Raw genomic sequence first — 24,028 nt, forward strand, 5'->3', positions numbered from 1 at the left:
GGGCTGTGGAAATCTCCTTGGTTGAAGACTGAACAGACTGTTCCACTGCCTCACTGTCCTTATATAGAAAAAAAAGCGTTTCCTTATAACCAGGTTGAACCTCTCATTTCAGTTTATGCCCTTTGTCTCCTCCTACCAAGCACCACTGTGAAGCCAGGTGCCATATTCTTGCTAACCTCCCCACAAGTAGTGGGAGCTGCTGCTGGTTCTCCATCTCCATCCCAAACCTGTCTTCTCTTGAGGTTGAGGAAACCCAGCTCCTTCAGCCTGTCCTCCAAGGACAAGTGCTCAGCCCCTGGCTAGTTTGGGAGTTCTTCATTAAACCCATTTTTCTTGTGCTGGGGATAAAAGTTGAACATAGGAATTAAGTGTGATCTAACACACAGAAAAATTAGATCTTTCCTTTGATCTATTGGCTCTGTCCTTGCTAACAGAGTTCAGGATTTCTCCTCTTTAACTCTGGTAAGGTTGTTGATGGTCTGTTCCTCCAGCATGTCTACGTCCTCCTGAAAGACAGATTCCCCCAGTATTTCCCTTTGTTCCTTTATGTTGGTGTGATCTGCAAACTTGTTGAGGGTGAACTCCATGCCCCCTTCCAGGTCACTGACAAAGTCACTAAATAGCACAGAGCCCAGGAAAGACCCCCAGGGTATTCACTCCAATTAGGATATGACCCATTAACCACTACTCTTCTAACTCTTCCAACCACTTCTTTATTTTATCCCATTTATAAACCCATCTAGAAAACACCTCTTAACTTTGCTACAAGAATAGCCTTGAAATGTCAAAGTAACGTACATTCTTTGTTCTTCCTTTGTCCACAGACGCACTCATTTTATCACAGTTAACTTTTAAAATATATAAAATAATATGAAAGTTTTTTGTTTTTCTTCCCCAGAGGTAGTTCCATTAAAAATTCTTTGTCATCAGAAGACTTTACAGTGATAGGAACAGAAGCTGCACCCTGTAAACAATAAATCGGTGTTTGGTTTTTACTGCGAACTCTTTTGCAGCTAACTCTATTAATTCCACACCTCATCTTACTGAGCTTACTTGCATAAGCGCTATTTAGAGTTACATACAACTTAGTCCTGGAGTCATCAGCATTAATTTATATTGTAGTATTCATCAAATGACTGACAGTGTGCCAGGTAACCTGTTAGTCTTGGTTCAGGACTTCTAACCCTTAACATTTGGCATGAGAATGCAATGAAAACAAAACAGATTCAGTGAATCTCAGTAGAGCAGCTATTTGGTTAGATACCTGTAGGCTACAACTTGTGACATAACAGCTACCCTGTGTCCCTGAACATTTAATATAAACCAGCTTTAAAAAAATGACTGCGAAATAAAAGATACGTCTGTGTCTGTATGATACGTCCTGCAAACATTTCCAGGACATAACTGCAAGCTGGATGTCTGTGCAAGTGTGAAATTCATGCCTGCAGCCCACAGCTGTTTAACCTGTCTGACACGACACATAGCTTTGCATTTTTTACTCCAGAATTGTATTTAGGGTTTGGAATGTTTCTGGAGCTGGGATTGTGGTGGTTTTCTTCCCCAGCCAGGATGAATCTCAGTCTATTAATTTTTGCTGTTCCTGGTTTGAAATTGTGATTTCCCCTCTTTTCTTTTTCTATTTTATAAAAAAATATCACCATTGGTATAATATTCACACAGTCTTTCATTAACTGAAACCTTAAAAGTCACATTTCATTATTTCTCTAAGACAGACCGTTGCATAGCATGAAGGATCAAGGTCAAACGATATATGAAGAGATACTTCTGACTCATTCAGATGGTCGTGTTCAATTTTGCTTCCTTCTTCACTGCCTTCCAAAAAATAGGAAAGATTCCGAACGTTTTTCAAGATGTGTCTGTAGCATCCAGGTATATTCAGCTGCAACGGAGGCACTCGGAATTTGCACATCTGCAGCTCATCCTTAGAAAGTCTTTCATGGTACCACTGCCCAACTTTATTACTTGGGTACTTGATACTGTGGCCCACCATTGGAAGAACAACCTTCAAAATAAATAAATCAATAAATAAATCAGTGATTTCCCTTTAACAGAATACGATTACAATTTTAAATGTGTTTGGGGCCTGAAATAGTTAAAGGCAGCTACTTTTTCTAAAAACAACTGTGCAAGGCAGGTATCTTGGATGTAATCTAAAGGAAAAGCAGAACAAAATAATATGTCATGATTTCTAAAGTGAATCAGAAGTACACTAACACGAATTACCTCATTTGCTGGGAAAGATACAGCAAGTAAGATGGTAAGTTGTGTATGTAGGACTTCATGGTGCTCTGAACCCTCAAGAAATTATGCCAGTGACTTTTGAACGTTTTTTCCCAGAAACAGACTAAAAATTTCGAAGTGTTTACATCTGGTAGGAATTGAGGCTGCACCAGTTAATATTATCACATTATTTTTAAAACAAAATATTTTAATCAAATAGAAATCAACAACACCAAATTTTTCATACAGACTTACTTGATGTATAGAGTACTTGTTAGCTGACTCTTCCAGAGCAGTGACAGTGTGAACCTGGCAATACATTTAAAGAGATGTTAAGAAAAACAAACTTCCTTGAAATAATGGAGGTACTGGAGTAGGTCCAGAGAAGGGCAATGAGGCTTGTGAAGGGCTTGGAAAATCAGCCCTATGAGGAGAGGCTGAGGGAGCTGGGGCTGTTTAGTCTGGGGAAAAGGAGGCTGAGGGGAGACCTTATTGCTCTCTTCCAGTATCTGAAAGGTGCTTACAGTGAGAGTGGGGCAGGTCTCTTCTCATTGGTGACAGGATGAGGGGAAATGGCCTCAAGTTGCACCAAGGTAAGTTTAGGTTGGACGTTAGGAAACACTTCTTTACAGAAAGGGTAGTTAAACACTGGAATAGGCTCCCCAGGGAGGTGGTTGAGTCGCCATCCCTGGATCTGTTTAAGAGCCGTTTGGATGTGGTGCTCAGGGATATGATTTAGCAGAGGGTTGTTAGAGTTAGGGTACTATGGTTAGGTTGCAGTTGAACTTGATGATCTTTGAGGTGTTTTCCAACCTGAATAATTCTATGATTCTATGATACAGATTATTATAGGAGTCACACACTGAATTCCCAACCTTTTCAAGGATTCTGATGCTATTTGACTACTATAAGTGCAAATAATCTATTTCAATCTGAAATATTAGAGATGCTTAACATAAAGTGAGCTAGAACTTTGTGTTAACATCATCAAAAGGAAAAAAAAAAAGAATCGGAATGTACTACATTAAATAGGAATATATATTAAACTCTGTAACTTAGTACTAGATTTGGTAGCTCTGTTTTTCATATGATTTGATTCTTAGTTTATTAACATCTTTTCCCAAAAATATTATTGAAGAAAAATCACAATGGAAACAGTTACACTTCTATAAGAATATCTAGTCAAGAAAGGAGATACATTGTACCTAAGCACAACTCCATTTATTTTCCAGTAAAACACTGCAAAATTCTATGTTTTACCTGATGATCAGGAGAAAGTTAAATGCCTCCACAGAAAGAATGGTAAGGTCTAACATAGAAAGCACAACTCAGATCTGCACTAACAGATAACAGTAGCAACTGGATGAGGGGAAATGGTTTTAAACTAGAAGAGGGTAGATTTAGACTAGATATTAGGAAGACATTATTTACTGTGCAGGTGCTGAGACGTTGGAACAAGTTGCCCAGGGAGGCTGCGAATACTGCCTCCCTGGGAGCATTCTAGGCCAGGCTGGACAGGGTCTGTGAGCAACCTGGTCTAGTGGGAGGTGTCCCTGCCTATAGCAGGGGGTTGGAACTAGGTGATCTTAAAGGGCCCTTACAACCCAAACCATTCTAGGATTCAGTGAATATAGGTTCATCCTGAAGGTTTTCCCCTTTGAGGTCCTAAGAAGTGCATCAGACACCATGCAGGTGTACTTACATGAACTTTGCCATTCTGTTTCTCCTCCTGCACTGAATAAAACAAATCATCAAAATAGATAAAAGCTGTTAAAATACGTCTAGCATATGTATCTACTTCTGGTAAATCAAGTTTTCTTTACAAGAAATATCTTGTAAAAACTCACCTTGTCACTCAGGGAAAGGCTTTCATCATTTTCTTCTGAGAAGACCAGATCACCTTCAACAACTCTGGAACCATAAGTCTTCAGCCTATATGATGTTGCTTCATTCCATATTTGACTGCAATAAGCATGGACGTAGAATATTCGCATTGAATGAGGAATACTGAGCCATCCTTTAGTACAGCCTTCCTGATTTACACCATAGCGATGTAAAGCACGTAACAGCATCCTCTCTCTCACTTTAAATTCTGGCAGCATTGTGAGTGCCCCCTTTGCATCTTCTGAGATAAACAAAAATAACCACGTAAGTTATCGGTGATTTTTCTAATACTTCCTGTCAGGGAAAGATTAAACAGATTAAACAGGTCAGAAAAAAACTGATGACAGTCTAACCTCTTTATGCTGATTTTCATGTCTGAGCCTCAACCACACTTAAATTATATTTAATCATACTTGTACTATGTTATATAAATGTTTAAATTTTTATGTTTTACCTATTTTTCCTACTTAATTTTTCTTCTGAAGAGTGAAATTCTGAAGGAGCCATTGCACAGCCTTTTACCTTTTGCTTTTAGGAAAAGGCACGCTGCTGTTTTCAGAGTCTGCACCATAGAGTCAGTGCACTGTATAGCAATGTACCTTATCTGTGCAATGAAAAATATCTGTGTCTCTTGAATCATAGAATTACCCAGGTTGGAAAAGACCCTGAAGATCATCAAGTCCAACCGCAGCCTAACCATAGTACCCAAACTCTAACAACCCTCTGCTAAATCATATCCCTGAGCACCACATCCAAATGGCTTTTAAACAGATCCAGGGATGGCGACTCAACCACCTCCCTGGGGAGCCTATTCCAGTACTTGAAGCTATGCACTGCAGCTGTTCTATCTATGTACAATGATATGCAGACTAACTTGAGGAAGATTTCAAAATATCAAGCATCTGAAGTCAAGAGCAACTCAAAATTTCTAGTTCTGGAGGGGAAGTGAAGTTGAATGACAACAACAACGAATATGACAAAGAGCGTTTTATTTAGCACACTGTGTCTTTGGTATATTTTGTGAAATTCAGATCAGAAAACAAAGACTGTGGATCATGTGAAGCATGGAAGAAGACACACTTCCTTTTAAATTAGAGAGGAAAAAAACATATTTCAAAAGTAAACAGACTGAAGCAGGCCAAAATTGCTTCCAAAAAATGGCTGTCGTCTTTTCCAGCATTACACTGCTATGGAACACTGGTTTCTGCACTGTCTGGTACTTGAAATACAGTGGTATTCCACTATTTTGCACATCTAAGGCCTGTCTTTGATCTCATTTTCCAAAATTAGATATGAAATTTTAATGAATTCCTTGGAATAAACTATAAGCGGTAGAGAGGCAGCAAGATAATAGGTGTCACTCTGGGCAACAACACTTTATTCCCTCACAGTACCTACAATGTTTATTTTACAATTTTTTTACAATTATTTTACAATTTACAATACAATTTAGGAGGCCTTACCAGTTTGAAGGAAGTATCTTTTGGCATTATTTACAGGGTCATCGGTATCTTCAGGTGTGAAGAATAATTTCACAGCTTTCACCTTTAAAAAACATAATTTACATTTATTGCATTTAAAAATAAGCATTTCTCAACAAAACAGACAATACATGCAAATCTGTACCATCGTTTTATAGCAAGCTGGAAGATTCCTTCCTCTTCTTTCCCTCCCTCCTGTGTGTGTGTTTCATGTAACACACACACAGCACTTCCCATAGTCTTGCACAGAGAGGCAACTACTATTTGCTTTTATCATAAAATCATAGAATGACCAAGGTTGGAAAAGACCTACAAGATCATCCAGTCCAACCGTTCACCTATAACTAATAGCTCCCACTAAACCATGTCCCTCAACACAACATCCAATATTTCCTTGAACACCCCCAGGGTCAGTGACTCCACCTCCTCCCTGGGCAGTCCATCCAGTGCCTGACCACCCTTTCTGAGAAGTAATACCTCCTAATGTCCAGCCTGAATCTCCCCTGCTTTAGCTTGAAACCATTCTCTCTGGTCCTATCACTAATGACATGAGAGAAGAGGCCAACCCCCAGCTCATTACAACCTCCCTTCAGGAAGTTATAGAGAGCAATAAGGTCTCATTCTCTGCAGGAATCGATATGCGGTGTGAACTGATAATATTAACAGGCAAAATGTCAGATTCCCCCTATATCTGAAGGATAAGTTTTCCTGACTTCTCAGAATCAAAACAAGATTAGCAGAGGAGGATACTCAAGTATTCACTTGACTTTTAAGAGTCTGATTCTGTTTTAAACCTGGTCCAAACACTACGCTACATACACTGAAAAGTATACGACTCTCATCCTACCAATTATTACTTAAGAAGTAAGGTCTCCTTAGCTTACATGGGAATGTTTACTCAGAACTAAGATTTTGGGAAAGTAGCCAAGGGATCATGAAAAGGAGAAATCTCTGCTATACAGCAAATAAATTAACATAGTAATGAAAAAGCAAATCCTTCCATATGGTCCTATGCAGTATCTTATCACATTTGTAAGAGTACAGACCTCTAGTAGGATAAAGAGTTTATAGGTTAGGAAGTAATAAGGACCCCAGATAAGCACTGTATAAATACAGCTTCATTTTAGGGTTCAACCTTTGTAAGAATGCAACCACTTCTTAAGAAGAGGCATGATGACAATCACATTACAGACAGAAGAATCAATTCCTGAACAGCTTACAGCTACACCTGCTGATTAAAACAGATTTTTCTAATTCAGAATGAAGGTCTTCATGCTTGTGTTGTCAAAACTGATTTGGCAGTTACCTCCAGCATACATACGGGTTCATCTCACAAATGAAATTGCTCACTGGGAAGGTCAGCACTGAACATCAGATATGGCAACTATAACATGAAATGAACTTGACAGTAAGTACTTAAATCATACAATGAAAATACCATTTTTTCATTCAGTAGAGCCAATCCTATTTCATCTGTCTGAACATTTTGTCCTTGTCCGAATCGCTGAGGTCCGTAATAATTCACAAAACCTTTTGCCTAGAATTAGAAAGAATGAATACGTTAAAAACATCAAAATATTGGGTATTATTAGTGAGATTGAGCATGCAACACACAAACTCCTGTATTTTTCATTATAATACTCATCTTCTTTCTCACAAGATTGTTTGTGTGATTATTAACACTGTAAAGAGCAAGAGTAAGCACTTCTGCTAACCAGGATTTTAAACCTCCTGATGAGGAGCAGGTCACACGAGGGCAGTAAAATCACAGCCACGTAACCTCTACCCTTTTCTCAAATAAATATATAATACTCATGGAGCAGAAAGTCAATTCAAATGATATAACCTTGCTTTGGATTCCCCTGGGACCAACATGCAATTTAGTTTCCATGGAGGATGAAAAATCCTTATTCCGGATCAATACAGATGCCATTTCTGTCATTCATCATCTGCCCAATAGATTAAGAAAGCAGGACACACAACCAAAGGCATTTCTGTTCATTTTCCCAAACAGCAGAACTTAAAAAACTAAACAGTGAGATGTATAAGACAGCAGAGCATTAAAGAACCACTTGGTTGTGTTCTTTTTTGCAGGAGTAAAATTAATTGCCAATTTTTTCTACATTACCTACCCTTTATTTTGTTTTTGCACACTGGATAGTTTTCATTGAAGTCTTTATTTCATGATTAATCATCTTAACCTGCATGGTAGTTACTGCTTAGCAAGAAAGGTTAAGAAAATTACTGCCATAAAAAACACCTAAACGACATGGTTTAGTGGGAGCTATTAGTAAAAGGCGAACGGTTGGACTGGATGATCTTTTAGGCCTTTTCCAACCTTGGTGATTCTATGATTCTAACTTTTTTCCCTTTCACGACTTTCTTCTATATTTCTCAGGATTTAAGAATGACGATGAGGTTTTCTTCTGAGTGGGTCTGCAGTCAAAATCCCCTGAATTTCAGAGAATCTTCTGTCTTCTATAGACATTTCACATGTATTTGTCATGGAAGTATACATATTTTTTTCCCCCAAGCCAATCATGTATTTTGTTCACATGACCAAAAAAGGCAAGCAGCTGACATGTATATTTTTTTCACTATAAAACATAACACTTTGGTTGGCCTTATATCTGTTCCATGACAGCCCATGTATCAATACTCATTTACTACCAAACACCCCCATCTGTCTTTCTGCACCATGTTAGGGACTAAGATCTGTAACACAGAACGAATGAGGACGTTGTTACCTTCCAGGAGGCAGCTTTGCTCTCAGTTCCTTGAGTAATGCAAGAAACCCATAAAATAGCAACAAAAAAAAAAAAGAAGTGTCAAAAAGAAGGAAATATTGCTATTATTCTGCCATTACAACCCTGCTCTTTATTGACATCCAAGTGGCTTTTTACCTCAATATTTTCCATTGCTTCAGATATTCTTTCTTTCAGATCTACAGGAGAATCATGACTGTGGTGTCTGAGATCTCTCACAACTATATCAAAGTGATTGCCTTTCAGCTGACCAAGTCTAAGATGCTGGTGTGCTGAATGTATGTTGTGTATTCTCATGCCCTTTTTTTCCAGTTTGCTTTCAATTTCTTTCAACCTGCATAAATAATTGGGAGAAAATATGAGCCGCCTGCAATTAAAACTATACAACTTATAGTAAAATGTCTCCATTACATTTGCACTAGAATTAAATAGATTTAATAGAATTCAAAAGAAATTTAAAGCAGAGAAAGTAAACTCAAACGTACAGATAGTCTAAGATTTTTGCTGTAGCCCATAAATATCTCCAGACTATTTGCTTCAGTTGCATTTATGTTTTGTAGCTTGACAGGTACGAGAATTAAGCCATTCACTAAGCATTCTCAAGGCACAGTGGAATTTTACTACTGATAGTTGTTTGAATTAACACTGAACCCTGAAAACATAAATTGTACTTTCTTTTCTTAGAAAGTTAAAGTTGAGGAAGAAAGAAGTTGTGGATTTTACGCCAGCAGGTTTTTTTTTACTGCAGCTGCAGAATTTTAATGCTTCTTTTTTTACTCACTGAATTGGCAAAAAATGAGAATGTCTTGTATTATCAGCAAGTTATTCAGAATGTATTTAATATCCCCATGCATGCTGGCATCTTCTTTACTTAGTCTCATGTGTCTATGATGTGCAGTATAATAGCAGTTGATACTCAACACTCAAAAAGAGTATCTGTCCAAAGTATAACTGCAGTGATTTACTTCCCAGATAATATTGTATAGTCAGAGTATCACAAGAAAAATATCTTTAAATCTCCACTGGGGGACTTCAGTGCTACACTGTATATACCCTAAAGCCAAAAATATTAAGGCCATTGCCACTGTGGTCTAATAGAGGAGGAGGGAAAGAAAGCATTAGGAACTTTGCAGCAGCTTGCACCCTTTTGATAATTAATAGCAAATTAGAATAATCCCACCCTCAGATTGTCAGTACCTCTCAGGAGTGACCTTCTTCACAACCATCAGTTGGTACGTAATAGCCTTCTTATCTTTGATGCCGGTATAACTGAAGTCTGAGGGAAGAACTCCAAGTTCAGCAGCCAAGAAGCTGATTGCTTCCAGAGTTTCTAGATTTTCTTTCTGAAGGGTGAAAGCTGAAACAATCATCCCAGAATTATTAGAAACTTGCATTTCTAAATCACACAGGTGCTTTGCCATGGCAGGTTGCAGGTTCTTCCTTTCAAACCATAACAGCATGACAACCACAGAGGAAGTGTTCTGTCTCCTCTCCCACTCCACAAAACTAAGAGAATTGGGACATTTCCAGTATTGAAAGAAAAGGGTAAAGACACAGTAAACAAAAGTGAGAACAATCAAAACCCCTGCTGGCCTCTGGAGCAGCACCTGATCAAATGCAATGCAGTTCCAGTAACCTGACTTAGTGCTAGCAATGTTCCGTGGATCAGAAACCAACGCCTTTACGAAATGAGATCATAAATCAAATCTGAACTCACTATAAGCTGCCCAACATCAGAATACGCTTCTTAAATCCATATACTGGACCATACTGACCATTCTAAAATGATTCTGATGGTCAGTATTACTGCAGATATACCACAATACCCAATATTCCCACTAAAAATGTAATGTTTACCTGTATAAATATCTTGTTTTACCTGGAAACCATCAGCAGGCCTCTTTCTGGAGCAATTTTTCCCTCTAAACCTTACCATGATTGACATATTTGGCTTCTGCGTGACGTCTGCCACAGTAAAAGACTTTGTTTCTAAAATTTTACCAAATTTTTTATTGATGAAGTGGTGAACTACTTTTCTGTGCTCCTTATTTCCATCGGGCTCAAAAGAAAAAGTGGAATTTTCAAGCTTGGCATCCAAAAACTTAAAGAAATCGCTCGTTTCCTTTTCAGTCACGAGCTGACACAGTTCTCTGTAGTCAGCGTTTCCTTTCACAACCATCTCGTTGCCCTTTGTCACAGTGACCAAAAAGGGGAATCTCTGCCTGATGGCACCGTGCAAATCGGCCCGATCTCCCTTGTCCACCACGGCTCCCAGAGAGAACTCCCCGGCTCCGCCATCACAACCCCCTTCCGTGTCCCAGGCCTCCTTCAGATCACAAGCGAATTTAGTCAGCCTCTCACTCGCGGCCTTGCCCAAAAGGGAATCCAACACATCGGCTGCCTCCGGGCCGGATTTCAGAGCACAGCGGCTCTGCTCATGGTGTGTCACCGTGCTCCCAGCCCCGGCTCTGGCTGTGGCGGAGGCAGCGGGCGGTTCCCCCGGCGGTGCGTTGGACTGCGTTGGGTTGCGGGGCCGGGGTGCCGCGGGGCGCTGAGGCAGCTCCAGTTCCTTCACCACGAAGTCAGCGGGCGTCTTCTTGATCGTCCCGCGGAAGCCGATGTGATCGGTCACGTAACTGAGGGAGAGCAACATGGCTCCCCTGCCCGATGCTGCCAGAGGAGAAAAAAAATAATAAATTAATAACAATACTAATAAAGATCATTAAAAAAGGGGGAAAACAGAAAATGGAGGGACAACCATCTCCCTACCGCGACCACCAGGGGGCGCCGCTTGTACCCAGCCCCCGGCCATCAGAGAGGGGGCACGGCCGTACCGAGCTCCCCCAGCCCCGCCTGCCGGCTGTGGAGCGCTGCGGGACGGCGCAGGAAGCGGGAGGGGGCGCTGGTAGTGCGGGCGGAGGTGGCGTCACGGCCTCGGAACGGGGAGGTGCTGAGGGGCTGTCCGGGTAAAGTGGCGAGAGCTGGTGGCTTTGAGGTTCCTGGCCGCCCCGCCATGAGCCAGCCGGTCACCACCGCCACCTACGTCCGCAGCCTGCGCTACGGGCTGCTGAGGCAGCTGGCCGACCTCCTCGACCCGCAGGAGGGATGGAAGCGGCTGGCCGCGGCCATCACCGACCCGGCAGGCGAGAGCAGATACAGCCAGGCGCACATCAGGTCTGGTGTGGCCGTCGGGTGATGTAACCGCGTGCACTGATGTTGGATTGGCATCAATGTGCCCTCCGTGTGTGTGTGTGTGTCCAGCACTGCTCAGAACGTATCTCACATAGTGCTTCCTGAGGGAACCCAAACTAGTTCCTCTCCAGTTTGCTTTTGAGACAAGTGACACTTCTCCTGCTAGTCTGAGAGGGCTGGGGCTGTTCAGCCTGGAAAGGAGAAGGCTGTGGGGAGAGCTGAGAGCGGCCTGTCAGTGTCTGAAGGGGCTGTGAGAAAGGAGGGGACTGATTCTTCAGCAGGGTCTGTGGTGATAGGACAAGAGGAAATGGATTCATGCTTAAAGAGGGGAGATTTAGGTTGGATATAAGGAAGAAGTCTTTTGCAGTAACTGTTTACAGGGGCTGGAACAGGGGCCCGGAGATATGGTGGATGCCCCATCCTTGGAGACATTTAGTGTGAGCAGCCTGATATGGCTGTGGGTGTCCCTGTTCAGGGCAGGGCAGTTGGAATGGATGGCCTGTAAGGGTCCATTCCAACTCAAATGGTTCTGTGAGAGCTACAGAGAACTGATTGAATCAGAATAAGCCCTACAGACTGTTTGCCATGGACAAACGTAGAACGTGTCCTTTTACCCAAGTTTGCATTTCTTTGGTGTCATTTTGTGTACAGGGGGTTGTATGTGTGTTTTCATAAGGCCTGTATGGTTTTAAGTTGAAAGAGGGAAGATTTAGGTTGTATGTTAGGGGGAAGTTCTTCACTAGGAGAGCGGCTAGGCCCTGGAACAGGCTGCCCTGGGAGGTTGTGGATGCCCCGTCCTTGGAGGTGTTCAAGACCAGGTTGGACGGGACCCTGGGCAACCTGATCTAGTAAATGTGTATGTTTGGTGGCCCTGCCAGGCAGGGGGGTTGGAACTACATGATCCTTGAGGTCCCTTCCAACCCGGGTCATTCTGTGATTCTGTATTTAGCAGTACTTCTGTTGTACTGCTGAAGTACAATTCATTATATAGTGATTTTGGGTTTATTTTTATTTACCATTAATCACGCTCCTTTTTTTGTTACTTTTCTTTTCAAAGTTAGCTTTAATTTTTCTTTTTAAGGAGATTTGAAGCATTTGTGCAAATGGGAAAGAGTCCCACATGTGAGTTGCTTTATGATTGGGGAACAACAAATTGTACAGTCGGTGACCTTGTGGATCTGCTGATTAGGAACCAGTTTCTAGCACCAGCAAGTCTTTTGCTTCCAGGTAACTGTTATCCATGTATATTCTGTGCTGTGCTCCCTTGTCTGTATGATGCCAGTGACCTTCACAGTAGTTGGACGGTCAGAAAGGATTAGGTGAAAATAACCAAAAGAGGATACATTTTCCATCATTTACAATAGGAGTTTTATGGAAGTGGGCTACAGTTTTCCAAGTTTAAATGAAAGTCCTGCAATTTTCATGTGGTGCAAGATTATAACCTTAGTAAATACTGACGTAATGCTATTTATGTTTTCTGTTTCCTAATACGGTTAACGCTTTTTCTAAATTCCATTTTCAGAAGCTGTCGGGATGGCACAAGAAGTTACATTACCTCTTTCTTCACAGGAAACTTTGCCTATACATGAAAAACAACAGCCTATACAGGAAAAAGAAGTGACATCTGTAAAGCCTGTGTTGTCTCAGAATACAGAGGAGCAACCTTCAGCCCCTCCATGTTTAAGTCAAGAGAACAGCAGCGCACAGCCTAGTAACACAGGTAGGTGCTTAGTTTGTTAAAATGAGTTAGTGTTTTTTGCTGATCTGTCCTTCACCTGTGTGAAATAAGTCCTAGGAACGCACTGGAATGCACAGTAATGACTGCATTTGCGTCTTCGTGCTTTTTGTTCTTGTATTGTGAGACTGAACGCAACCTGTGCAAATAAGACATCAAAAAATGAGAAATAACGTAGTCACACTAGTGCCACGGTGTGAAGTTTAGCAAGGGCAAGTGTAGAGTCCTGCACCTGGGGAGGAATAACCACATGCATCAGTACAGGTCAGGGGCTGCCTGGCTGGAAAGCAGCTCTGCGGAGAAGGACCAACAATTTCTGGTGGACAGCAGGTTGGCCATGAGCCAGCAGTGTGTTCTTGTGGCTAAGAAGGCCAATGGTATGTTGGGGCATGTTACAAAGAGTGTAGCCAGCAGGTCAGGGGAAATGATCCCCTCTACTCTGCCCTGGTAATGCTGCATCTGGAACACTGTGTCCGGTTCTGGGCTCCCTGGTTCGTGAAAGACAGGGAACTTCTAGAGATGGTCTAGCAAAGGGCCACAAAGATGATGAGAGACCTGAAGCATCTGACTTATGAGGAAAGGTTGAGTCACCTGTTCAGCCTGGAGAAGAGAAGTCTAAGAAGAATCTTAACAGGCAGAGAAGGGGCAGCGGACGCAAACAGGAACACATGAAGTTCCATCTGAACTTGAGGAAAAACCGGGGAGAGGTTGTGGAGTCTCCTTCTCAGGAGGTGTTCACAGCCCATCTGGATGCTCTCCTATGCAGCTTACTGTAGTGAACGTGCTTTAGCAGAGGGGTTGAACAAGATGATCTGCAGAGGTCCTTTCTATAGTACTCTATCCCCTCTATACTACTAGGACTCTGTGACATTGTAATGTTTGTTCTATGTGTAATTCTATTGCCTTCTTTCAATACTGCTTTTGTAGACTGTTTAGCACCTTGTGCTTTGCATTCGGATCTTAGTTATCAGAAATAACTAAGAAGTATGGGAAAAAGGTGACTAAAGAAAGTATTCTGATATAGATTAGAATTCGAGGATCTATTTAATATGCTTGTTATTTGAGTAGAAATGTGGTTCTGTGCTAAATGTCAATTGTGTCTTCTAGATTTCCACAATTTTTGGTTTCACGACTTGGAAAATGTTACAAATAATTTTGATGAACGACCAGAATCGGCTGGAGGAAATAAGCTGGGGGAAGGTGGCTTTGGCGTTGTGTTCAAAGGCTACATCAACGGCAGAAATGTGGCTGTCAAGAAACTTGCTGCTGTGAGTTGTCCTCAACATTTTTCCAATTAATAACTTTGTTCTTTATAGTGTCTTTGGTTGTCTATGAAGAGTTGAGTAGTACATCTCCAGAAAGTATCACCATGTTAAATATGAGATGGGTTCAGAACATTATCCTGCTGTCCTGTGGGTGGTGTGAGCTGTTACAGTGGCCAGAGGTGAAACTTTGTGTTTCCATAGTTCTTGCAGTGGCTCACACAGTCCTTGGGGGGAGCAGGATGCTCCCTTTGTTCCCCTCTTCCCCCTGCACACAAGAAGGGCAGAAGAGGTTTTCCTTCCAATTTCTGTGGCACAGTGCATTGGCAGGTGGACACGATAAATAAACTAGATAGTTATGATCATATAGTTTTAGTCCTTTTAATTGTTGTTTTCTGTGAATAATGAATTTTATAACAAGTGCTATTAATAGGAAACTGCAGTGAAATGAAATACCCAAATACAGGCTGAATATAAAATGAATTGATAGCAGCCCTGAGGAGAAGGTTTCTGATTGAACCTCAGTATAAACTGCCAATATGTGCTCACAGTCTGGAGGGCAAACTGTATCCTGGGCTGCTTCATAAGAATAGTATCTAGCAGGGTGAGGAACATGATTGTATTCCTCTTCTTTGCTGCTGTGAGCCCCACCTGCAGTGCTGCACCCAGGTCTGGGCTCCCCAGCAATAGGATGTGGGTCTGTTGGTGTGTGTCTAGAGGAGGCCACAGAGATGGTCAGAGAGATGGAGCACCTCTCCTATGAAAGCAGACTGAGGGAGCTGATCTTGTTCAGCTTGGAGGAGGGAAGACTTAGAGGGTGCTATATAGCAACATTCCTGTACGTGAAGAGGGTATACAGGAAAGATGAAGAGGGACTTTTTACATGCGCATGTAGTGATAGGATAAGCATTTTTTGCTATGTGGGAGGCGAGGCACTGGGACAGGCTGCCCAGGGAGCCTTTGGGTGCCTCATCCCTGCAAGTGCTCAAGGCCAGGTTGGATGGGGCCCTAGGCAGCCCAGTCTGGTAGGTGGCAGCCCTGCCCAGGGCAGGGAGTTGGAATGAGATTGTCTTAAGGGTCTAACCCAAGCTCTGCTTTGGTAGCTTGATGATTGCTGAAACTGCATCAATTACTCCAATAATATAATGTTACATGATAAAAAAAAAAACAAAAATCATGTTCTGATGCTTTTGTCTTCGAGTTCAGTTTAAAAAAAATAGAATATGGTACACGGTTAAGCAGTTGTTATGTGTAAACTAACTAAAAAAAGGCTTACAATGTAATTTTTTTGTGAACAATCCTCCGTTTTAATACATCCAGCAATTTTAATGTCAGGTACTCTCTTTGTAGGTGGTTGATGTTAGTGCACAGGATTTGAAACAGCAATTTGATCAAGAAATAGAAGTGATGGCAAAGTAAGTACTGGACCATAAATGTCACTGTAACGTTTTCTGAGTATCTAAAATGGCAGATAACACCATAGTGTGGTCCCTATTTTTTGTTTTACCAGTGTAAATGTGGGATTGGGGATCACAAATGTTAGGAGATTTGTAGAGCATCTCTGAATAGAATTCTTCTGCTTTAGGTGTAAACATGAAAACCTAGTAGAATTGCTTGGTTTCTCAAGTGATGGTGCTCAGCCCTGTTTGGTGTATGAATACATGCCCAATGGTTCGCTGCTTGATAGACTTGCTTGTCTGGTAAGTAAAATCTTTGTTAAGTGGAGCTGTCTTTGAAATATCTCTGGAACTGTGATGGCCAAGCAGTGTTCTGCTACTTCTGTGTTCTAGAAGTAAGACATATAATAATACTTAGTCTTCCAATAACATGTCATACAGGTGTTTTTGTCTCAGTGTTGCTTAGTCAAATGAGAGTAGCAATATAATGTGCCAATATCCTGAAGTCCAAGCTATGCTGCAGACTTGATATAAGCAGAGGGTGCCACAGTATTGTTCCTACACCTGACACTGGTTTGTTCTCAGCTTGTTCCTAGATTCTCTGTTGTAAAATTGCCATTTGCTCACTGCCCTTGTGATAGTAGCTGTAACATGATGTTCATAGTTTGCATTATCTCTTTCAGAAGTCTTTAAAGAAACAGGGTGTACTTTTTAAAATTAATATTTTACGTAAATACAGTGCTTTCATCTGATTTAATCAGATGACGTAACTTGTGGCCCTGGCATTTAATAAGGAATCAGTGACTTTGGTGGAGGGACCAGTTGCCACATGTTAGAATGATGCAAAGAGTGAGCTGGATGTATGCTGCCAGCTGAATGCCCACATTAGTTTGTGTTAGTGAAAGCTAACTTGTAGAAATTATTGTCCTCCATAAGGATGTGTATGAAAATGTTCATCCAGCCACTTGCTGGCCATTAGCGTTAAGTGAGCTGAAAAGAATAGTAGTAACAAAGCTACAGTAGAAAACAAAGGTATAAAGGGGACAAACTTACAATATAAACTCAGGAAGAGTCTTCATCTTGTACTGACTGTGTGTTCTTGCTGATAAAGCAGGAGTCACTGTGATGTCATCTGCTTGTCTGGGTTTTGAGGAGCAGGCAAGGGAGGCAGCAGAATGCTATGACAGGATTAAGAAGTGCTGATAGAAAGCACGGTGTGTGGGTAGGTGCAGGCAGTTCTTTGCAGTGCAGCTTATCTTACATTGTCAGAGTTAAATGTAAACTGCTCTGTAACAGGTGAATTAATCTAATTCAAAATGTGCATTGGGGAAGAGAATGAAATGCAACAAATGGCTATATCTCAGCTAATGTAAATTGAGAAATCTATACCATTCATCTTTCCAAAAGTAATTTACTCGAAAGCCACAAAGTGTAGCAAGTAATTGCTCTGGATTGGGTTTTGTTTGTCTTTTGTTTGTTTGTTTCATGTTAATAGAAAAAATATACTTTGGATTTTCACACTTATACTTCCCTTTCTCCCTCCTTATTCAAGGATGGCACTCCACCCATTTCTTGGAAAACAAGGTGTGAAATTGCTCAAGGTACAGCAAATGGCATCACCTTTTTGCATGACAATAATCATATTCACAGAGACATTAAAAGGTAAAAGACACTGGGTGCTTTTTGTTGTACTTTTTTAAAGTCTGTTAGAGAAAACAGAAAGATTCAGTGCTTTACTCAAGGACGCAATCCTTTCTGCAAGTGCTATCCATCACCATAATCTTGTCTGTGCCACAGGGACATGACTAGTACAGGCTTCTAAAGATGATTAAGAGTCTGTTGTAATCTGTCACTTTCAAATCGTTATCTGAGCGCTGCAAAGGCGTGTAGGAGTTCTGTTCTTTCGCAATTGCTGCTCACAAAGAAGCTGCCGTAACAGAACGTTGTGACTTTTTAAATTGGGAGTTTTTCAGATGAAAACCCAACGTTTTTTGGTTTTTTTTTTCCCTGGAGCATTTCTGAGTTCCTCCTTTGATTTCCTTCTGTTTAATATGAAGACGTTAAATCAGGTTCATGAAGCTTAATTACCTTTAAGGTTGATGTCTGTTCACTTATTTGTTATAGCAAAATAGATGTTTTGGTTGTTCTTTTTGTTTGCACTGACAAAGTAGTCAAAATGTTTCAAGAAAATGCCTAGATATGGGTACCCTGCTTCTTCTGTAGGTTGACAAGGAGCAACCAGTGGGTTGGGTGTCATAGAGGAATGTTTCAGTGGCTTTCTGGCTTCTGACACCTCTGTTAAGTCTAGGCTGTACAGGCTTTGTGAACTTCCATTCTGTGAGGAAGTAGTTTTTGCTTCAGCTCACCCATAAAAGGTACTTGCTGCTTTGACAACTCATATTTCTTCTTTCTTTCCTGCTTAAGCATCAGGACATGCGTAGTGCCTGGAAGGGATGCGTTTTCTTACCTTATGCTGCTCTACTCTTCTAACTGCTGTGAGTTGATTTTATCACAGGGTTGGATTTGGCTTTGTTGTTGTTTTTTTTTTTTGGCTTCAATTCCATTTTGCAACTTCTTGCATTTTCACTGTTCAGATTTTCTGTAAGACCAGTAAAAAGCTGGAGATAAAGAGAAACACAGCACATAGATAATTCCAGCATTAAGCAGTATTGTTTCTCTTTCAGGAGAATACAAGTATTGGTAATCATTTGACATTGCAGTGTGTAACAGTTGACATTGTATTAGATAATAGGTATAAACCATTAAAGCCAGCTTTTATTAGTTCTGAGTAGAGGTCTAGCAGTTAAGAATTCTACTGTGCTCCACTACTCAATTTGGCTGTGTTTTTCTTTTGTGTTTTGCTGGGGTTATCTGTTATTTCTAGAAACATTCAGAATAGCAGCTTGCATTTGGTTACTAAAGAATTGTTAGTCTATATTAAAACCCAGTTACTGTTTTGGAAAGCTCCTTTCATTTTTCTCCCCTCTTCACCAGTGCAAATATCTTATTAACTGATACCTATGTGCCTAAAATTTCCGACTTTGGACTTGCAAGAGCATCAGTAACATTCACACGAACCATCATGACAGACAGAGTTGTGGGAACAGCAGCCTATATGGCACCTGAAGCTCTGCGAGGAGAAATAACGCCTAAGTCTGATATCTTCAGCTTTGGGGTAGTAAGTAGAATGAGGGAAGCTGTATGTGATTGTGTTTATGTGTTGGTTGATTTCATATTGGAAGAAGTGTAAAAAATCAAGAATACCCGAAATTAAGCAATCTACTTGAGGAAATGGCCACCAGTTGTATCAGATGAGGTTTTGTCTGGACATAAGAAGGAACATTTTCTCTCAGAGAGTGGTCAGGCACTGGAATGGCTGCCCAGGGAGGTGATGGAGTCGCCATCCCTGGCAGTGTTCAAGAGGCATCTGGGTGGGGAGCTAGGAGATATGGTTTAGTGGTTTTCTGTAGGTATAGTAAAGGGATGATGGTTGGACTAGATGATATTGTAGGTCCTTTCCAACCTTGTGATTCCATGATTCTATTTTCATCTGTTATTTTTCCTTTTCCCAGTGAATGTGCTCTTAAGATAGTGTTTCTACTCTTTGAGTGGTCTAAAAGCATTTGAATATGTTGATTAAAATTTTGATTAAAATTTTGCACCTGTTGATACTTACTTAAAATCTGAAAGACAATGATCCAAAGTGAGTTTCATCACCAAATGGATGTTGTCAGTGTGGGATTTGACTGAAAGCTGAGTACAGTGCATATCTAATCAGAAAAACCCAAACAACTGCCTGCTATTTGGGAGAAAAGTGAATCTATTCCCTTCTTCGTGCCATTTAGTTTCATAGGGATGTAGGTCAAACACTGTACCTGAGTATCTGTGAAATTCTTCCATCTTCCAACTTAGAGACAACGCAGTGTAGGGTGTGGAAAAGTGCCGAACATCACAGCTAATAGCAGATGATGAGAATAAGGCTGGGAACAACAGGAACTATGGGTTGTGTAGTGGGCTGTGCAATGGGACAGGTACTGATCCTGTGAGCATTTGTGTGAAAGGCTGAGGATCATGTTCCTCTTTTCAAACACTGTGTATGCTAAGGATTAATGTATTCTATTCTTCTGATTTATTTATTTTTTCTTCTAGGTCTTACTAGAAATAATAACAGGTCTGCCACCAGTAGATGAAAACCGGGAGCCACAGTTGCTGGTACTTTTCTGCTTTCTTCCTCTAGGATCATTTCATGTAAAATAGTCATCAGGTAACAGGTGGTGAGACAAGCAAATTGCATCACTTGATGAATAGTTATGGGAACCACTTTTGTATCAATCTTTATTTTAGAAGTGAAGCATTTTACTCTTAGCTGGTAGGAGACTGTCCAGTCCCCACATCATCTCTTTCCAATCTGTATTATATTTCTCTTTGTTCTGATACTCTTTCTTGTTATAATGCTATTTAGCTTTACCAGCATGCCCTTATTTTACCAGATACCCTGATCCTCTTTCATCATATCATTTGGTTATGGTTTTGGTTTGGTTTTGTTCCGCACTGTTTGATAGCTGGTCACCCTCTCACACATAGGCAGCTTTAGGATTACCTGTATACTATTAATAGGGCACTTTCTCTAGGCTTTATCTTCTCTAAGCTTTATCTTCTGGAATATAAAGTCTGATTTGATAGGCTCCTTTTGGGAGCACAGAGAGTGGGCATTATGAGATAATGTGGCATCCCTAGCTTCAAATATTTACAAGTTTTTAATCCCCACTATAGTCTTGTAAGTTGTTTTGGTAGATACTGATGAATAATTGTGCTACCCAACCATTGCTGTTATTTTTCTCAATCACTTCTCTAGACAAAGAATGAAGAGCACTGAAAAGCAAGTTGTCAAAGTATTCGTGTGGAATTTATGATCTTCAGATGCTTACTGTATTCTCTGCTCATTGGTTCCAACTCTCTTGTAGTTAAGTATCAAGGATGAAATTGAGGATGAGGAGGCGACTATTGAGGATTATGTTGATGTAAAGATGAGAGACTGGGATGCAACTTCAGTTCATAAAATGTATTCACTTGCTGATCGGTGCCTGAATGAGAAAAAAAACCGGAGGCCAGACATGAAGATGGTATGTAGATGTTCAGATTGAAGGCTTCTGTATAGCTCTATTTGTAGCTGTGGTGTCAGTTACTTGTACTTCTCGCTGTTCTCTTGCAGGTCCAGCAGTATTTACAAGAGATAAAAACATGATGTGCTTTCCTAATATACCTGTTTTCTAAACAGAGCACAGACCAGCCAGCAGCAAGTAGAGAACTATATTAGCACTTACTGTGACATTATCAGCCTTTCTGCTTTCCAGAATTTTCTGGTCCACATGTAAGGCGTGCAGGTGGCTTGCCATCATAATGCTTTTTTATTATTGTTATTTTATTGTTAACTGGGCACCTTTTCATGCATCTGTAGCCCTGGGACCTTCAACATGAGAAAGCTTTTTTCCTTCTTTTTATGTGTATAAACAAACTGCAGTTCCAATACAGCCTCTACATAGGTTTGTAAGCACGTTTCTGTATTGCCATCTCTCTGACTTTTCCTTGCCGAGTATCTTCAGCACAGCAACGTGATAGTAACAAGGTGGATGTCTTTCTGCACTTTTTTTCTTGAGGAGACCTACTAGACTACAGAATCACAGCATTATCAAGGTTGGAATAGACCTAGAAGATCATCTAGTCCAACCATCACCAATACTTCCCAGCTAAATCATATCCCTCAACACAACATCCAGATGTTTCTTGAACACTCCCATGGTCAGTGACTCCACCACCTCCCTGGGCAGTGCATTCCAATGCCTGACTACCCTTTCTGAGATGTAATACTTCCTAATGTCCAGCCTGAATCTCCCCTGCTGCAGCTTGGAACTATTGCCTCTAGTTCTGTCACTGATTACACGAGAGAAGAGGCCAACCCCCAGCTCACTACAACCTCCCTTCAGGAAGTTATAGAGAGCTATAAGGTCTCCCCTGAGCTTCCTCTTCTCCAGGCTGGACAATCCTAGCTCCCTCAGCCTCTCCTCGTAAGGCCTGTGCTCCAGACCCCTCACCAGCTTTGTAGAATAGATACAAAAACAATCAGTAAACATAAATGGCACTTGTGTTGTTGACAGAAGGCAATAGGCAGTACCCACATTTAAACAGACTTAGCATTTTAGCTTGAGAGTTCATATTGGTGTGAGCAATCTGGTAACACCCGTGAATGTGACTGAACCTTCTCAGGATTTGTTTCATTCAAATAAGTGCTGCAGAACATTTTATATTTGCAGGTTTTGCAGGTGGAGCAATTATATCACAGTGCCAACACAGAAATGGGTGGCTTTCTTCTGGTGGGCTCTGCTGATGAACCATTTAATAATCATTGTTCATAGGAAGACTTACAGTTACTTTTTACATTTTAGAAGAGTCCTTGTGAGATACTGCAAATATTGGCTGTTTATTTTGTTAAAGGAGTTGATATTTAGAACCAATCCTGCATTCTCCTTAGTCAAATCATTGAGCTCCTACCTGCGTGTATGTATATTCATGAAGTATTAAAATACACAAAATTACTGCAGTAACTTTCTGTGTTTGGGGGTTTTTGTTTTGGTTTGGGTGGCTTTATTTAAAGATTGACATATCAAAGCAGACTCAAAATGGAATGAAGTGAATAATAGAGATTCCAGATACTTTGGGCCAGCAGGTGACTGCTTGATGGAAGAGCTTATTTTCACATAGCATATTTTCTGGACCTCAGATGCTGGAAGTGGAAAAAATAAAAGTGCTAGAAATTAGAATAAAAGCTGTTGAAGTAATTCTTTAAACAGCTCTTGCTGCTGTTACTTGAAGGTTTATTACTAGAAAGTTTTTTTCTGCTTGTTACTGCTGTAGGGGTAGAATACATCTACATTGTTGCCCGTATATGTGAAGGGCAACAGTTCTCTCCTTGGCTACAGGTAGCGATGCTAGTAAGTGTGCTAGTAAGTGTCAAAGAGGTCTGCACCGCCACAAGTGGTTGGGACTTGAGCCTGTAGTGGCTGCTGAGGGATAGGTGACTGTAACAGACAGTATGTAGGCAGTGCTGCTTCTGTGGAGCATTATGGTTTTGTAGGTTGCAGCTCGTAACTTTTTGAGAAAGATTCAGGGTCTTCATTGCTTGTTATTACTCTATCAGATTTTCTCTCTTCTTTATCCAGTTTCGTTTTGAGCCTACACGCTTCTCATCAGCCACTGTATTTCTCATTGGTATGGAAATGGGAAGAATTGCCTCAACTCTGTATTTGGGATGATCAGCTCAGGGCTGTCCAAAAGGCAAATAAGTCCATGATATTCATGCTCACAAAGCACTGCGCTTCCGTCTGCCTATTCCTGTTAGAAAAGTAGCTGGGTTGTTTTCTTTTTTTGTATTACATTTGCGTTAGAAGTATTCTCTCAGCCTCTATACTTATGTCCAGCTATAGATCTTATTAGAGACTAAACACAAAATGATTCAGACAGCACCGACTAAAGCATCAATCTTTATTTATAAAGTAGATTACAAAATAGATAATTTCAACCTCTGAAGGTGTTTTTCATTGAATACGCAGACACAGTAAATCAAACGTTTCCTTTATCAGTGTGTTTATCCGTGTGATAGAGCAATTATTACCTTGATTAGTTTTACAAACCCCTGACAGGAGGTTTATTAGATCAAATTCTCCCTGCTTTGCAACATAAACATTTCAAAAATAATTACTCATAATGTTAATTAACAGCTATTAAATAGCTTGTGTGTTAACTGCAAGCAGCTGCATTGCTTTGGGGCATTTATGAAGGCTGGCAACAATCCTGAATGGATACTTTCAATTATTAAATGACCACAGACAGTTTACAGAGTAACATTTCTTAATGCCCTCACTTTGTGCTGGCTCTGACTATTCTCTAACAATAGCAGTGTTATGTGAGGCAACTATACGGATGTAAACATGATGTAAAAAGATGCTTATTGCTTGGTCAGGAGAACAGCTACAAGGGGCCAAGAGAGGCAGTTGGCAGTGCAAGACTTCATATA

General features: G+C 40.8%; 2 protein-coding genes across 6 annotated transcripts; one reads left to right on the forward strand and one right to left on the reverse strand.

Annotated features, from left to right (window-relative positions):
• Positions 1–697: 697 nt before the first annotated feature.
• PUS7L (pseudouridine synthase 7 like) lies at positions 698–11,401 on the reverse strand. 5 transcript variants are annotated; one of them, XM_015854790.2, is made up of 10 exons: positions 11,206–11,401; positions 10,229–11,041; positions 9,569–9,728; positions 8,510–8,705; positions 7,045–7,143; positions 5,589–5,670; positions 4,089–4,366; positions 3,944–3,975; positions 2,497–2,550; positions 1,665–2,023 (listed from the first exon to the last, which is right to left on the reverse strand). In XM_015854790.2, exons 1-10 carry the CDS (start codon positions 11,384–11,386, stop codon positions 1,897–1,899), a joined length of 2,022 nt encoding a protein of 673 aa, XP_015710276.1. In that variant the 5' UTR covers positions 11,387–11,401; the 3' UTR covers positions 1,665–1,896. The 5 variants fall into 5 exon arrangements, with proteins under 5 accessions (XP_015710258.1, XP_015710263.1, XP_015710276.1 ...); XM_015854772.2 differs by lacking the exon at positions 3,944–3,975 and having other exon boundaries at positions 698–2,023; XM_015854781.2 differs by lacking the exon at positions 3,944–3,975 and having other exon boundaries at positions 1,700–2,023; positions 11,141–11,249.
• Positions 11,366–22,092, forward strand: IRAK4 (interleukin 1 receptor associated kinase 4). The gene is made up of 11 exons (XM_015854877.2): positions 11,366–11,545; positions 12,645–12,790; positions 13,086–13,283; positions 14,406–14,566; positions 15,911–15,975; positions 16,146–16,260; positions 17,510–17,619; positions 18,952–19,135; positions 20,107–20,169; positions 20,922–21,080; positions 21,170–22,092. The coding sequence occupies exons 1-11, from the start codon at positions 11,385–11,387 to the stop codon at positions 21,200–21,202; spliced, it is 1,395 nt and encodes a 464-aa protein (XP_015710363.1). The 5' UTR covers positions 11,366–11,384; the 3' UTR covers positions 21,203–22,092.
• Positions 22,093–24,028: the final 1,936 nt, after the last annotated feature.

This window comes from Coturnix japonica, chromosome 1 (genome assembly GCF_001577835.2).
Source record: "Coturnix japonica isolate 7356 chromosome 1, Coturnix japonica 2.1, whole genome shotgun sequence".
Lineage (NCBI taxonomy): Eukaryota > Metazoa > Chordata > Aves > Galliformes > Phasianidae > Coturnix > Coturnix japonica.